This window comes from Dysidea avara, chromosome 6 (assembly GCF_963678975.1).
Source record: "Dysidea avara chromosome 6, odDysAvar1.4, whole genome shotgun sequence".
Taxonomy (NCBI): Eukaryota; Metazoa; Porifera; class Demospongiae; order Dictyoceratida; family Dysideidae; genus Dysidea; species Dysidea avara.
Window position 1 is genome coordinate 32,310,324 of NC_089277.1, and position 15,430 is coordinate 32,325,753.

Consider the following 15,430-nt stretch of genomic DNA (forward strand, 5'->3'; position numbering starts at 1 on the left):
AGGAGACATTTGTCAACACTACTTAACCTGCAATGAGCTGAAGTAAGTTGATCGAAGGAAGGTCCCCCATCTACGTAGTAGGACTTGGTGGTGTCTGTATGTTAGTAACTGTACATAGAGGTAATAAAAAAGCCACAGGATTTTGTTTTTGTTGTTCCACATAGAAATTGTGTTACTAAGATATTCAGTATGTACAGTAATTGTTTATAGTAAGTTGTTGGAGAATTAAAGGATTTGAAATTAATGTTTGTTGTCAGTATACACAGGGGTAGCCAGTGGTATACACAGGGGTAGCCAGTGTACTGCACATTTGAAAATACAAATACCACCCAAATAATAGTGCAGGCCCTTATACTCCTTGTTCCCACAGGGACATTGTTTCTGATATCACCAATGATGAGATGAACCTACGCTCTGCTATGAAGTACTTGAAAAGAAATCATTAGTACATCATCACTTCTACTACTACTACAGGTAGTCTGATAAATTTTGACACTGATGGTCTACAACACTTATACTTCATTGACCCTCAATGGTTGATCGATAAACTAGCACTAGTAGTGACCACCCCTAATAGGAGTATCCTCTCTGAACTATCTGGGGAGGTCAACTGTCTAGCTACTGTGATTGTATTGTTGGACAAGCTCCAATAAAATTAGTAAACTACTCTAATGTAGCATACAACTTTGCTTCTTTGTAGAGACAGCCCTTTCATGTTCAATTATAGAGTGTATTGTCTGTGTACTAACTTACCTTGCATTTGACATGTTGATGCTGGCATCAATGTATTAAGAGTGATGTAATGTTTGCTGGTCTAGTCTAAGTGGGTGTGCCACTGACCATAGTCACATGGTAACCTTTTTTATTAAGTGGTCAACTTTAATTACATTGTTTGTTCCTTGATAAATAGTAACACCAATGTGTTAAATACATTCCCAACAACTATCATCTTCTATGTAAGGACTTGTTATTGTACAGTGGTTAGGAGAGGTGTTTATGTAGTGACTACCTAACAACAAGACCTAACAACAAGACCACACAATGATGTGTTACTGTTTCTCCTCTGTAGCACCTACAGCAAATTTGTTTGTGCTCAATGAAGTAGCACTTGTGTAGCCAACAAGACCCTTTATATGTTTCTATATCCATTCTTCACAAAGGCTAACTCCCTTCAATGTTAGCACATCTAATGCTTGTTGTTGTATTTCTAATTGTACAGTAACTCTTAGTGATATAAAGTGTTGTGATTTGTAAATTTTAAAAAAAGTTCTTATACTGTACATTTCTTAAATATTTTATCCCTTGAAAACTTTTGCCTAGGAGAGAGTTGAACATGATATATGGACTAGAACATGGGAGGGTTGTCAGGTTCTATGGCATCACACTACAACCAGTAGGGTTTGTGATGGAATGGGCTGGACTAGGTAGTCTTGATGGTGTCATCACGAGGTACCACTCTCGTGGACTACATGTCTGTCCTGACAGTGTCTTTGCTGTCACTAAACAAGTAAGAGACTCACATACTGTACAACTAAGCACATTTGTATAATGAGACCTTTCCAACTTTGATGTAATTTTCGTCTGTGCAAGTCAGGGCTAATTCTTTAAACAGACATGTATAAATTAGAGCTGTGTAATACCACATGTAGTTACAGGGTTTTTGCAATTGAATTTGTCAGTTTTGCAATTGAATTTGTCAGTTTTGCAATTGAATTTGTCAGTTTTGCAATTGATTTCTTCACTTTTGCAAGTGATTTCATAATTTTTGCATTAGAATAGGTGGTGTTCACAAGAATTTGCCCGTAACAAGATTGGCAGCTGCAGTAAACACAAAAACAAGATGTAGCAGCTGCTTCATGATCTTGTTGAAGTACAACTGTTGTAAACAACTCTTTATAAGGTGATAATGATAATTCTTCTGCCACAGCTTCTTCAGCAACATTCGCAAGTGTTTTTTACCATTGGCGATGGGTGTGGTCACTCACAAACAAGCTAATTAACTTATGGCCTCCCGTATAACTAGCTTCAATTACTCTCTAGTGTCTCAAGTGATATTATCCATGGTGATAAAGATTCACTTTGTGATGAACAGCTGATTTCTTACACTCAATGTAGTTATGACATATTCTTGTGCAAGTGCGACAAATTCTATTGCAAAAGTGACAAAATCATTTGCAAACAAGACGAATCCTACTGCAAAGGTGACGAACCCTACTGCAAACGGGATGAAGTTGATTGCAAAGGTGACAAATTCAATTGCAAAAACCTGTAACATATCATAGTACCATGACACTTAAATATTATGTTTACTTCATCATCAATGTTTATTTTTATTAGGAAATGTCCACCTGACTGTTCTATTAGAGTATTTTGTCAACAAGTGTATGTTCTATTAGAGTAATTGAAGCAAACTCCTTATGGGTGATTGGTTTTGTGTATTTAGTACCCTTACTACCAACATAGTTTAATTGATTGACTCTCCACTGTATCTATGTTATCCTTCCTGTGTTCATTTGCAATGATTGTTGATTAGAGTGTTTGATTACTTTATTAAATATAATTGACACTGTTACTAAAATAAGTGAAAAACAACACCCGGTAGTTGTATTGTAGACTATCATCCTACTTAAATGAGTAGTGTTTTGGGGACCCTCCACACAATTCAGTAAAACTTTAACTTATTGATACTTTTGTAACTGTCAATATTCATCCACAGGTTGTTACTGGACTGGGATGTTTACAGGGACTCACTTTGATTTTAAGGCACAGAGCATTCTCATATTAAAGTTCTCTCGTGAGACTCACTGATGATGAGGCTACACCCACCAGTCACAGATGTGTGCACTGTTACAATGGGGCTGGTGTTGTTGATGGAGTCATTAAACTGGCAGATCTGGGTATTAGTGTTCGTAAGGATCCTGTGAGGAGTTGCACCACACCTAGTCATACTGCCCCTGAGGCATTACTTCATTGTGGACTGAAACACCTCAATGAGAAGGTAAAGTGTGTAGTATGTATACCCTCTAGGGAGTAGGCATTGTACTGGGATGAAGGGTACAGTAATGTTGAAATCTTGAAAATTTAATTAATATACTCTAATAGAACAGTCACTAACACAATGTAGCATGGGCTGCCCTGAATCCACTAGTTTGACAAGGTATTAACTTATACCGGGAGCAACACAACACATGACAATGTTAAAAACAAAACAAGTAAGAATCCATAACCTTGTCTTGTCTACCAGATGTCCTAGACCTACAAGTGTTTATTTACGTAAACTTACAAATATTGCTGCAGTACATATTAAACAGTTTCAATAACACACTACAGTATTACGCATGTCGATTGTCATGGAACTCCATCTTGGTAGTGGAGAAGTTTACGTCGGTTCCTGCATTGTGGATGCTGTTGCTGTCCTCACTTTGTGGTTATTGTTTCTGGTGTCTGCATCCTCTTCATCACAATTATCTACCAATTCAAAACTATTTTCTAAAACTAGAGCAAACACACATGCAACTGTTATTAAATTGTCATTTGGCCTCTTTTTTTAATAATGTGTGATTATAAAAAGTGGCCAAATGACAATTTAATAACAGTTTCATGTGTATTTGCTCTAGTTTTATTACATGGCTATAGCTAGATACAAAGAGAATGGGTAATACTGCATTCACTTGGCCGCAACTTGATATCAGTCCTTGTTCTTACCAGTCATGTTGAATAAGCTTGTTTGGTTGACCCTACACTGTACTTTGCTTGGCAGCACCCTTTTTTACACCCCCCAAGGCTGTTTTTGTTTTAGGATAGATTGTACACCAACAACAAATATGTGACCGGGCCTGCAATAATAGGGCATGTGGGCACATGAATTTTGCCTACTTTTTCACACTTTCATCACTCATAACTTTTTATACCATTATACTATGACATTGCAATTTTCCGCTCTTAGTAGGCATTTAGTTGGCATCATGATGCAAGTTACAGAATGGAAATATACTTTTCGAGTACTGAGATATGACCTGTAGAGTGATGGGGTGTAGTTTGTGCCCACATGCCCTGTTTTCGCAGGCCCGGTCACATATTCTGATTGAATGGTTTCTTTAATCAGTTAACTGACATGCTTTGGAAAATACTCCTCCCTCCACAAAGGATATACAAATGACTTAGTGTAGTGTTTGGTGGGAAACATGTTGATTGTGTAAAGCTTGAGTAAATGCATTTCTCTCACATGTGTTGGTTATGTTGTACTTTTTGTGATACCAGACCTTGCTGCTGGTGCTATGGAGAATTGGGGACTAATCACATACAGAGAGACAGCTCTTCTCTATGATCCTAAACCCACCTCCTCTGCTGACAAGCAGTGGGTTGGTGTGGTAATAGCACATGAGCTAGCTCATCAGGTAAAGTACTATACTGTATTGTGTCATATAGATCTGTGTGCCATACCTGATTTTGCTATTGGAGCTATGGAGAATTGGGGACTGATTACCTACCAAGAGTCAGCTCTACTGGTTGATCCAATAGGAACGTCTTCTGCTAGTCAGAAGCAGAGAGTGGCTACTATAGTGGCTCACGAGTTAGCCCATCAGGTGGAAAGGATTGAACAGTATTTTAAGGCTGGCATTACTTTAAGTTACAACAACTAGTTCCTAAAATTCTGTGTATAATCTTCACTGAATAGTTCATGATGCTATACTTCAATATGGTGTCAAATTATTGTACTGCCAGAAAAAAAGCAAATACTGAACACAATACAGTCATACGTACGTACAATTTCTGTAACTGTATTGATATACTCTAATAGAGCAGTCACTTGCTCAGTCAAGCAATACTGATGTACTTTAGCAAAACAGGCAGTTCTCAAACATTATCGTGATTTTAAAAACATAATTTTGGACATGATAAACTTGATTTTTGAGTACCGCTCAAAAGCATAATACATAAAATGTTGAACATAATATGTCATGACCTAGCCTTGTGTGAGTTGGCTGTGAGATGGTGGACATATGCTGTGTTGATATTTGTGCTTTATAATGGTTTTCTTTTTTTCATGTTAGAAACATTATAACTGCTGAGATGCTTTTTGTCATGCTTGATATTTCTATGATAAGTTTTAGTGACAGTGTTTTGACGAGTAGTACCCTTTGGTTTGGCATCCCTACTGCTGTGCTAGCATCAGAAGTGATTGTGTTTACAAATTAGTATTGCAGCACATTATGTACTTAGCCTCCTGTAGCCTATATTTACCTTCTTTTTACAAATGCCAGAGTGCAGCAGACTATTTGTGACCGGATCTGTGAAAACCGGGCACAATGGTACAAACCTAAATTTACAGTATACATAAATCGCTTACAACGTGTATAATTAAAACTTTTTTTTTCTTTGCAAGAAGAGTTTGAAAATCTTGGTTTCATTGCAGTAGACCAACGGATGTGTGAGTTATGGGTATTTGTTTACATCGCGTTGAAACAATTGTGCACGATTGATCTTTCTTCAATTTTGCCTCTGTATGTATTGAAGAAAGGTAACAGAAGGAAAATGTACCCAGCAATGAACTCCCCTATTCATGTATATCATTGCGTTTGTAAGTTACAACCGTTTTTGTAAGTGCCTGTAATTTATTTTCCCTATACTTGCTGTACAAATTGATTTTTCTGTTGTTGCTACTTTGTAAGGCTGTAACTCTAAAGTTGTTGCCATATAAGGCTGAAACTTCCCCAGAGTATACATTTGGCTATGTAGATTGTAAATATCCAGTAATCAAGAATTCAAAAATGTACCATTATGAGGGTTTTTGCAGATCCAGTCACATTTGAAGATATAATTATTACTTAAAAGTTTTGTTTGTAAACTTACTCCTGACAAACTGTACCATGAATCAATTGCAGCATTAACATATGTTGATCTCTCCTATAGTGATTTGGCAACTTAGTAACGATGGCATGGTGGGATGGATTATGGTTGAATGAAGGGTTTGCATCATATGTTGAGTATATTGGATCAAACCACAGTCAGCCTGACTGGAATATGGTGAGTTATACATGTACATTATAAATTATTTTCCATTTTCCTTCAAATGGACCAGTTTGTGGTCAAAGATTTATGGACAGCATTGACGTTGGACAGCCTCAATACTTCACCCCATCATCACCGGGGCAACTGACCCTGATGAGATTAATGCATTGTTTGACTCTATCAGTTATGAGAAGGTGAGTAATGAATGTGGGTGGTTAATTATTACTTGTGGGCTCCATGACTGCACATTTTTTGTACAGAAAAGCTTTTTTTGTTGTTGTTTGTTTGTTTGTTTTATTTTATTTTTTTACATGAAGATTTAAATTTACATATCAAACAGTATGATAGTACTGTTTAAGTTATGCGCACCGCCTAAAATTCTGCCTTATAAAATCAACCTAGACACATCTTATTCAATGAAAATGAATAATATTAGTCCATCTAACATCTTATACGACATTAAAAACAAGAAAACACCTTTAGGCTACCGGATATAGAATTTTAAAACAATCACCGAAACTCGAAGTTTCATCTGCCAGCCTGCCTGTCAGCCTGCATGACCACAGTTGCAAGGCTGGAGGCCAAGCAAAGTAATGTATGGCCACAATTTTGACACAATAACAATCTCACCAGCAGAATGTGCCTTCTGGGGTTCTGACGAGTGTGTGCTTGCATTTCCAATCAGGATGTCCATTCTCTTCATCGTGCAATGAAACCATATTGAGGCGTTTATTCACCATATCAACATGTTCCTTGAGCAGCATATTTAGATGCCACAAAGTTATTTAAAGTGTTTATGCTAGGTAGATACAATGCTTTACATGTCAGTTGTCAGTCGCACTAAAAACTGAATGGGACTCATGTGAAAACCAACCAGTGATAGGGGGCTCGACGTTTTCATGACCATATCCTCTTATTATTAGTCTAGCTGTACTTGTAATGCTAGCACAGTGAAAATATGAAATAGTGACATGCCCCCCAGTAGGTGAAAGGCTGACTTGAAATACTCTGATACAGCAGTCACCCTAATAGAACAGTCACACGTGTATAGTTGTATGCTATAACAAAGAAAAGAAAAAAAACTAGTGTTTTTAATCAAAAGTTATTAATTTAAAAAGAAGTAGGGATGTAAGCGATAACAAGTTGATATTGTGCTACTTCTAAAAACCAGACACCATGCAGCAAATAAACCTAAGTGTGTACTAAACTAATATTTATATTGGGTTTTGCTTAAGGCTGTGTGATAATAAAATTTCTGGTATCTCAATAATGCTCCTCATTATCACGATAGTTGCATAAACCACAAATACCATTACAGATGTTTTACTCTTTGTAAAAATTTACACTAATCCAGGAGTAATCACAATGGAAAACCATCATAAAAAATTTCCTGGAAATTGTTACAAGAAATAACTGAGCTCTGTTTATACATTGTAGATGTGTTTCCTGTAGTACGCAGTAGGGTTGGGTGATATTGAAAATTTCCTCCCATGGTTATCGTGGAGCTTATTATCACAATTATTGCAAATATCACGGTATTGAAATGAACTATAACAAGTAGCTACACTCAAAACTGTTTACACAGTATAATGCATGGGTGAACTTTGTTTACTAGCTAGCTAGGAGTTTGGGAAAACTTATATAGAGTATGGAGTGCATATAAATTTTGAAGGAGAGATAGCTAGTTTCTATCTATGTATATAGCTAGCAGATAATTTACTAAGGCTTACTAATATTAAGCCAGAATTTTATCCCACAATCACAGAAGTGCTGTATCCAGTACACATGCCTCACCTTGCATGTATTCTAATAATTAGTATCTCGTTTGGTGTAGTAGTGCATGGGTTAGGCTTGTTTGCTAGTACATGGAGGTTGTAATACTGATTGACAAGTACAATATGGCATTGTTAACACGTGTAAGTGTGTAGTTGCAGCTGTATTCCCCTATGATATTGCAATAGTCTAAACTGGTATGGTGGTTTTTCAGGAACAAGGTGGTATTGATTATTGCCAGCTGTAATATCACCTTGCCTGGTATATCGCCCAACCCTAGTGTGTAGAAGTTTACTATTATCACGATAATGAAAACTGCCATGATGATGATAATCTAATCCAACCAAGTTGTAAAAAAAGGTTGCGGCCCTCAAAAAGGCTATGGCGAAAAAAGATGTGAAATCCGAGGTGGCGGCCAAGAAATGGCTGTGATGGTGGATTAATGGTAAAAATTTTAATAATGACATTTCAGATGAATTTGGGGCCGCTTGGTCTTGGCACAAAATTCACCTGAATTGTTGTTATTGAATTTTTTACCATTGATCTACCATCACAGCCATTACTGTCAACAGTTTCTCTGTAGAGAATTACTCCGTGAAAAAGAGTCTTTACTATGATGAAAATAACTATTATGTTGTGCAGCTGAACAGTTGACTAAGGGAAGGAGTTATTTTGATACGGCTGACTTACCATTACATGTTGACGGCAGATGAACTGGTCGGGTTTTACAACAGCAGTTATTTATTACCAACTGGTAATAGGGAGGTATTAGCTACAACCCAGTTTGAACCAACTGATGTTCCCTTGTTTTGACGAGCCAGCAATGTAAGCAAACTTCACTATCACACTGATCCATAATTCACAGTATCATGCTGTGTCTAACATGCCTATTGCCAGAGAGATGGATATTGTTAATGGTTTAACTTGTACTGAGTTTCAGACAAGTGTTCGTATGAGTAGCTACCTGGTTGCTTTTGTTGTCTCCAAATTTGGGTCCAGAAATTCAAGTTTTGTCAGCACGAGTGGAGAAAATGTATGTGCATTTGTGTTTATGTGTATATAAAAGTGTTTGGTTTTGAGTAAATATCTCTGTATTGCCTGTACCAAGTGGTTTTGGGATCTTGTACAACTTGTAAACAGTGTAATTACAAATATAAGTTTGTAGTTATTAATACGTACATCCTGAAGTATGTATAGAAATTCAATATCAAATGAGTACATTGACTGCTCTATTGGAGTATATTTTATTGAACCTTCTTTGTAAATTCCGAGTATTACTGTGTCAATTTTCCAGGTAAGTATATATGTGTGGCCACCCCTTGGTGTGCACATAGAGTACATATACATGCATTCTGCATTCTTATACACTACACACACATGTACATACATTCATGTACGCACGCATGCACACACCACACTCACACAAATAGGACACAAGCAAAGCATTTTGCATATTATTATTATTCATATATCACATACTACACAACTAATCATGCTACATCTTGGCTATAGTGTAAGACATTGTACTGTATTATTATTACACAGGTCACTGTTAGAGTGTGGTCCAGACCAGAAGCTTATGATCAAACTGAGTTTGCCCTTGAAGTTGCAGTGTCTGTGATAAGCTTTTATGAGAAGTTCTTTGATACAGCTTACCCCCTACCTAAACAAGGTACATATACTGTGTATTAGAATGTATCCTTTAGTTATTGGTTCTCTACATCTATTATCTGAACATCTTAAATATCTGAATACCATAACTGGTTGTTCATTTTTTGCTTGTGTGTGCATTTGTTCTGTTGTGTGTTCTATTAGAGTATATAAGCAACACAGTTTTTTTGTATACCAATGGGCTTCATTTATGGGAACAATCTTGTCATAGTTAAGTGGCAGGATTTGGTTTCAAGCTACGGATCAATGTCTGCTGGCACTTCACTCATATTCTAATATGCATGTGTAAAACACATGCTATAACATCGTGTTCTAAAAAAGCTGAGATAAAGTGTAGTGATGCATGTGTTGTGGTACATGCTATACCACTAACATTTTTTACGTATGGATAATTGGCTCTCCACTATATGCATATAGGCATTGGATACAGTACTAATATATTAATTAGATTTGTTAAAGTACAGTGGATCAAATACTTAGTTCCTACTGTAGAGTTTGATAGAAGTCCTGAGGTAGGGATTAACATATGCACAGAGCTCCATCCAGCTACTATAATGGAGCGTACATAGACTAAACTCTCATACCAGCAACGTAATCCTCTAATTAAACAGTCACTTTTACAATCATGTATTCAGTGCCTATGGACATTATTAAATCACTAGTTACATGATGTACAAATAGCTTTAGAAGTGTGTGAATGACTGCCTATTATGTACATGTGTATTGTGTATGTGTAAAGGTGGATTCAGGGTTTCTGGCATGAATTTTGTTTTGCTTTCTTATAAAAAATATTAACCTTACAATTAGAATCTCACTTAAAAGCTTTTTTTGTAGACCTGTTTGCCATACCAGACTTTGCTGCTGGTGCTATGGAGAATTGGGGATTAATCACATACAGAGAGACTGCTCTTCTCTATGATCCTGAATCCACCTCCTCTGCTGACAAGCAGTGGGTTGGTGTGGTAATAGCACATGAACTAGCTCATCAGGTAAACTACTATACTGTATTGTGTCATATAGATCTGTGTGCCATACCTGATTTTACTATTGGAGCTATGGAGAATTGGGGACTTATTACCTACCGAGAGTCAGCTCTACTGGTTGATCCAATAGGAACATCTTCTGCTAGTCAGAAGCAGAGAGTGGCTACTATAGTGGCTCACGAGTTAGCCCATCAGGTGGAAAGAATTGGACAGTATTTTAAGGCTGGCATTGCTTTATGTTGTAGCAACTAGTCCCTAAAATACTGTGTATAATCTTCACTGAACAGTTCATGATGCTGTACTTCAATGTAGTTGGGATTAATGCCAAATTATTGTAAAAAAAGCAAATACTGAGCAGAGCAGTCATATTATTACTGCATTTCCGTACAACTAAATGTACTGTTTCTTGGCTGGTCATTCACATTTGCAGAAGCAAGATTGAGAATCGATATACTCTAATAGAGCAGTCACTTACTCAGTCAAGCGATACTGCTGTACTTTAACAAAACAGGCAGTTCTTAAACATTATCGTGGGCATAATTTTGGACATAATAAGCTGGATTTTTGAGTACTGCTCAAAAGTATAACGTAAAATATTGAACATAATGTTCCGTGACCCTGGGCTTGTATATGAGTTTGCTGCAAGATGGTGAATGTATGCTGTGTATTTTGTGTTTTATAATGGTTTCCTTTTTTGATGTTAGAAACATTAAAACTGTTGTGATACTTTTTGTCATGCTTGGTATTTCTATGATAAGTTTTAGTGACAGTGTTTTGACAAGTACCCTTTGTTTTGGCGTCCCTACTGCTGTGCTAGCATCAGAAGTGATTGCTTTGACAAATTAGTATCACAACACATTATGTACTTAGCCTCCTATAGCCTATGTTTACCTTCTTTTTTACAAATGCCAGAGTACAGCAGACTATTTGTGACCAGATCTGCGAAAACTGGGCATGATGGCGCAAACCTAAATTTACAGTATAAATTGATTATAACGTGTAAAATACTTGTGTATTTCAAAAAAAATTGTTCCATAAATTTTTGAAGCGGTTTTTTTCTTTGTGAAGAAAAGGTCTAATGGTGAAATCTTGGATATCATCTTATTTGCCGATTTAAGAAGAGATCGACAATCTTGGTTTCATTGCAGTAGACCAACAGATGCGGGAGTCATGGGTATTTGTTTACGTCACGTTGAAACAATCATATGCGATTGATTTTTCTTCAGTTTTGCCTCTGTATGTATTGAAGAAAAGTAACAGAAGGAAAACGTACCCAGAATTCATGGCGAACACGATGGCACAAGTTACCAACCATGTGTATTATTGTGTTTGTAAGTTACAACTGTTTTTGTAAGCGCCTGTAATTTATTTTCCTTATACGTACTTGCTGTACAAATCGATTTTTCTGTTGCTGCTACTTTGTAAGGCTGTAACTCTAAAAGTTGCTGCCATGTGAGGCTGAAATTTTCCCAGAGTATACATTTGGCTATGTAGATTATAAATATCCAGTAATCAAGAATTCAAAAATGTACCATTATGAGGGTTTTTTGCAGATCCAGTCACATTTGAAGATATAATTATTACTTAAAAGTTTTGTTTGTAAACTTACTCCTGACAAACTGTACCATGAATCAATTGCAGCATTAACATATGTTGATCTCTCCTATAGTGGTTTGGTAACTTAGTAACGATGGCATGGTGGGATGGATTATGGTTGAATGAAGGGTTTGCATCATATGTTGAGTACATTGGATCAAACCACAGTCAACCTGACTGGAATATGGTGAGTTTTGCATTATAAATAGTTTTCCATGCTTTTGTTATGTAGATGGACCAGTTTGTGGTCAAAGATTTACAGACAGCATTGACGTTGGACAGCCTCAATTCTTCACACCCCATCATCACCGGGGCAACTGATCCTGATGAGATTAATGCATTGTTTGATTCCATCAGTTATGAGAAGGTGAGTGAATGAATGTGGGTAGTTAGAAAACTGAACTTGCATAATTATTGCATCGTATAAACTTGTGGACTCCTTGACTGCACATTTTTTGTGCAGCTAAGCTGTTTTTGTTTGTATGTTTTTTTTTTGTACATGGGGATTTAAATTTACGTATCAAACAGTATGGTAGTACTGTTTAAGTGATGCGTACCGCCTGCCTTTTACAATCATCCTAGAGACATCTTATGCAATGAAAATCACCTTTCTGCAATAATATTAGTCCATCTAACATCAAATACAGCATTAAAACATGAAAACACTCATTGGCTACTGGATATAGAATTTTAAAACAATCACGGAAACTTGAAGTTTCATCTGCCTGCCTACCAGCTAGCATGACCACAGTTGCAAGGTTGGAGGCCAAATGAAGTAATGCATGGCCACAATTTTATGACACAATAACAAACTCACCAGTAGAATGTGCCTTCTGGAGTTGCGACTAGTGTATGCTTGTATTTCCCTAGGGGTCCGCCACTCAGGATTATGATCGACGTGATTCGGAATCACCGCGTAATTCCAGTTGATTCCTAGATTCCGAACGTTGAATCCTCTGATTCCTCTGATTCTGCCAGCGATTCCTCGCGATTCCTTTATTCCGTCTAATTCCAAAAGGGATTCCTATAATTCCATATGATTCTAATAATTCCGCTGATTCCAAGGCTGATTCTGTAATTCCAAGTTGATTCCACGATTCCCGAATGGATTCTGTACTATAGGCGAGCCAGAATGGTGACTATCACAGTGTATCACTTTAGCTACCTCTGCTGAACCTACTGGTGAATATTGAAGTCATGTTAAGTTTCACCCGGCATGGACTCGAGCCGCTGCGAGTCGCTAGAAATTCGCTGGCAATAGCTATTTATTTTATCATTACTGGGCAGGCAGCTCTATATTTCTGCGTCTGGAAAAAGTGTCAGTGGACACCGTCACAACACTAGCTAACCCTGATGAAAGACCTTAAACTGGATCACATCTTTCCTGACTGGACGTACACAGAGTGTTGTGTGTGGTGGTTGCACTTCCACCCCCTGTGATGTTTTGAGTGGTGTCCCACAAGGTTCTGTACTAGGGCCTCTGCTATTTTTTACATACATAAATGATATCACTAACGAATTAAGTTCTATTTGTCGCTTATACGCTGATGACTGCATTCTAATAGGAGAATTGATAGTTTAACAGATGTTAAAGATTTGCAAGATGATTTACAGATATTGGAGCTATGGGAGAAAAAGTGGAAAATGTCTTTCAATGTTGACAAATGCATGGTTGTATCTATAACTCTTAAACGAAACCCTATATACTCCAGTTACCACCTTTATAGAGAACAACTTACTGTGGTTCAGTGTGCCAAGTACCTGGGAGTCTCAATTGATTCAAAATTACCTTTTAACCAACATGTGGACAATGTGTGCAAAAAAGAAAACTCTGTATTAAGTTTTGTGAGGAGAAATTTTGCAAACTGCTCCTGTAAAATCAAAGAATTGACCTGTTTCTTACTTACGTCAAGCCCACAATGGAATATGCAACTGCAGCATGGGCTCCTTACAGCAGATGGTCAAAAAACAAACTTGAGTCTGTGCAAAGATGTGCAGCTCGCTTTGTAATGAATGATTAATATCAAACCAGCAGTGTATCAAACATGTTATCACGTCTTAACCCGAGCACCATTGAAACTCATTTCAAACATTTAGGGCTTCAGATGTTCCATAAAATTATTCATAGCATTGCGGATGTATCACTTCCTGATTATATAGCTCATAGATCAAGGTATACCAGAAGTAGTGAACTTAAATTTATACAGCCAGACACAGCTATTGATTCTTATAAATACAGTTTCTTTCCTGCTTCAATTTGATTGTGGAACACTCTACCTAGTGATATAAATTGTGACAATATAGATACTTTTAAGGAACTTCTGAAACATATTACATTGTAATTTATTTTTATAGCTTATATTTGTAGCCTCATGATTTACATCTATATTGTAATATACTCACCCATATGAGTTCTGCAATAATTATAATAAGAATGTATTGCAACTCATTAACAAGCTAGTTAGCTAAGGGTTAGTAAAAGTCTCGTTGGGGAACACCAGATCCGGGCCCCTCTAGACTCCAAGTAAAAATTCCTAACACCCCTAAATGGGTCTCCGTCTGTTTGCTTGAACTACTAATGCTGCGGCCACATCAAATGGGTGCAACTTGAGAGCTACTTTATGCCAAATTCACTTGCTCCAGCTGCCAATAGCTAGTTAGCTCGAATACTTGCAAACCCTATTAAAAGACTTGAATTAAAATTTTAATCACTGCTCTACATGTACAGTGGCCATCACTGAAGGGCCAGGAACATGTGCTGCAGCCTTAGGATTAACTACTAAACTAAACTACATAATAATAATAATAATAAAATCCGAGCAAACTATCTGATTGTTTAAAGAGACTGAAGGTATTTCTGACTTAATTCATACAGGATTTTGAACTTCAGAGTATTCATGGTATTGCATTAATCTGTAGATATCTGACATTATACTACTGTGGAAGTGTTGCCAGGGCTTCTACAGGTGTCATTGCATAGTAAGTAGCCCTATAACCTAGGCCATTGTAATTTTTATTGTCAATAAGAAATCTGTAGTCTCATGAGTTCCACAACCACTTCCTGAGTCTATCCATGCATTTATTTTTCCCACCTGCAACTAAATAGAATTTGCAACTTCACATTCTCATGTGCCAAACTGTTTATGTGGGTGGTACTCAGAGATAGTCTGGCACATGAGACTAGTTAAACTCCCACATCTATATAATATTATTCATCCTGGAATGTGACATAAATTAGCATATTGATGTATACGTAATTGTATGCAACTGTTGAGCAACTGCATATACTACTATAAGTAGCTAGTACATGCAGCGTAATTAATATATAATTCATTCACGAAGTATGATGTACAAAAATTCATTAGTAACTAGCTATGTAACTTGTTATTCAAGTG

At 36.9% G+C, this 15,430-nt stretch overlaps 1 protein-coding gene across 1 annotated transcript in view; it reads left to right on the forward strand.

Annotated features, from left to right (window-relative positions):
- Window positions 1-8,448: 8,448 nt before the first annotated feature.
- Window positions 8,449-15,430, forward strand: part of LOC136259063 (aminopeptidase N-like) — a gene marked incomplete in the record, with an annotated part of 28,519 nt that continues 21,537 nt past the window's right edge. Inside the window, 6 exon segments of the mRNA XM_066052471.1 lie at window positions 8,449-8,610; window positions 8,683-8,818; window positions 9,331-9,457; window positions 10,477-10,634; window positions 12,109-12,222; window positions 12,268-12,402. Coding sequence (XP_065908543.1) covers window positions 8,582-8,610; window positions 8,683-8,818; window positions 9,331-9,457; window positions 10,477-10,634; window positions 12,109-12,222; window positions 12,268-12,402 — 699 coding nt within the window.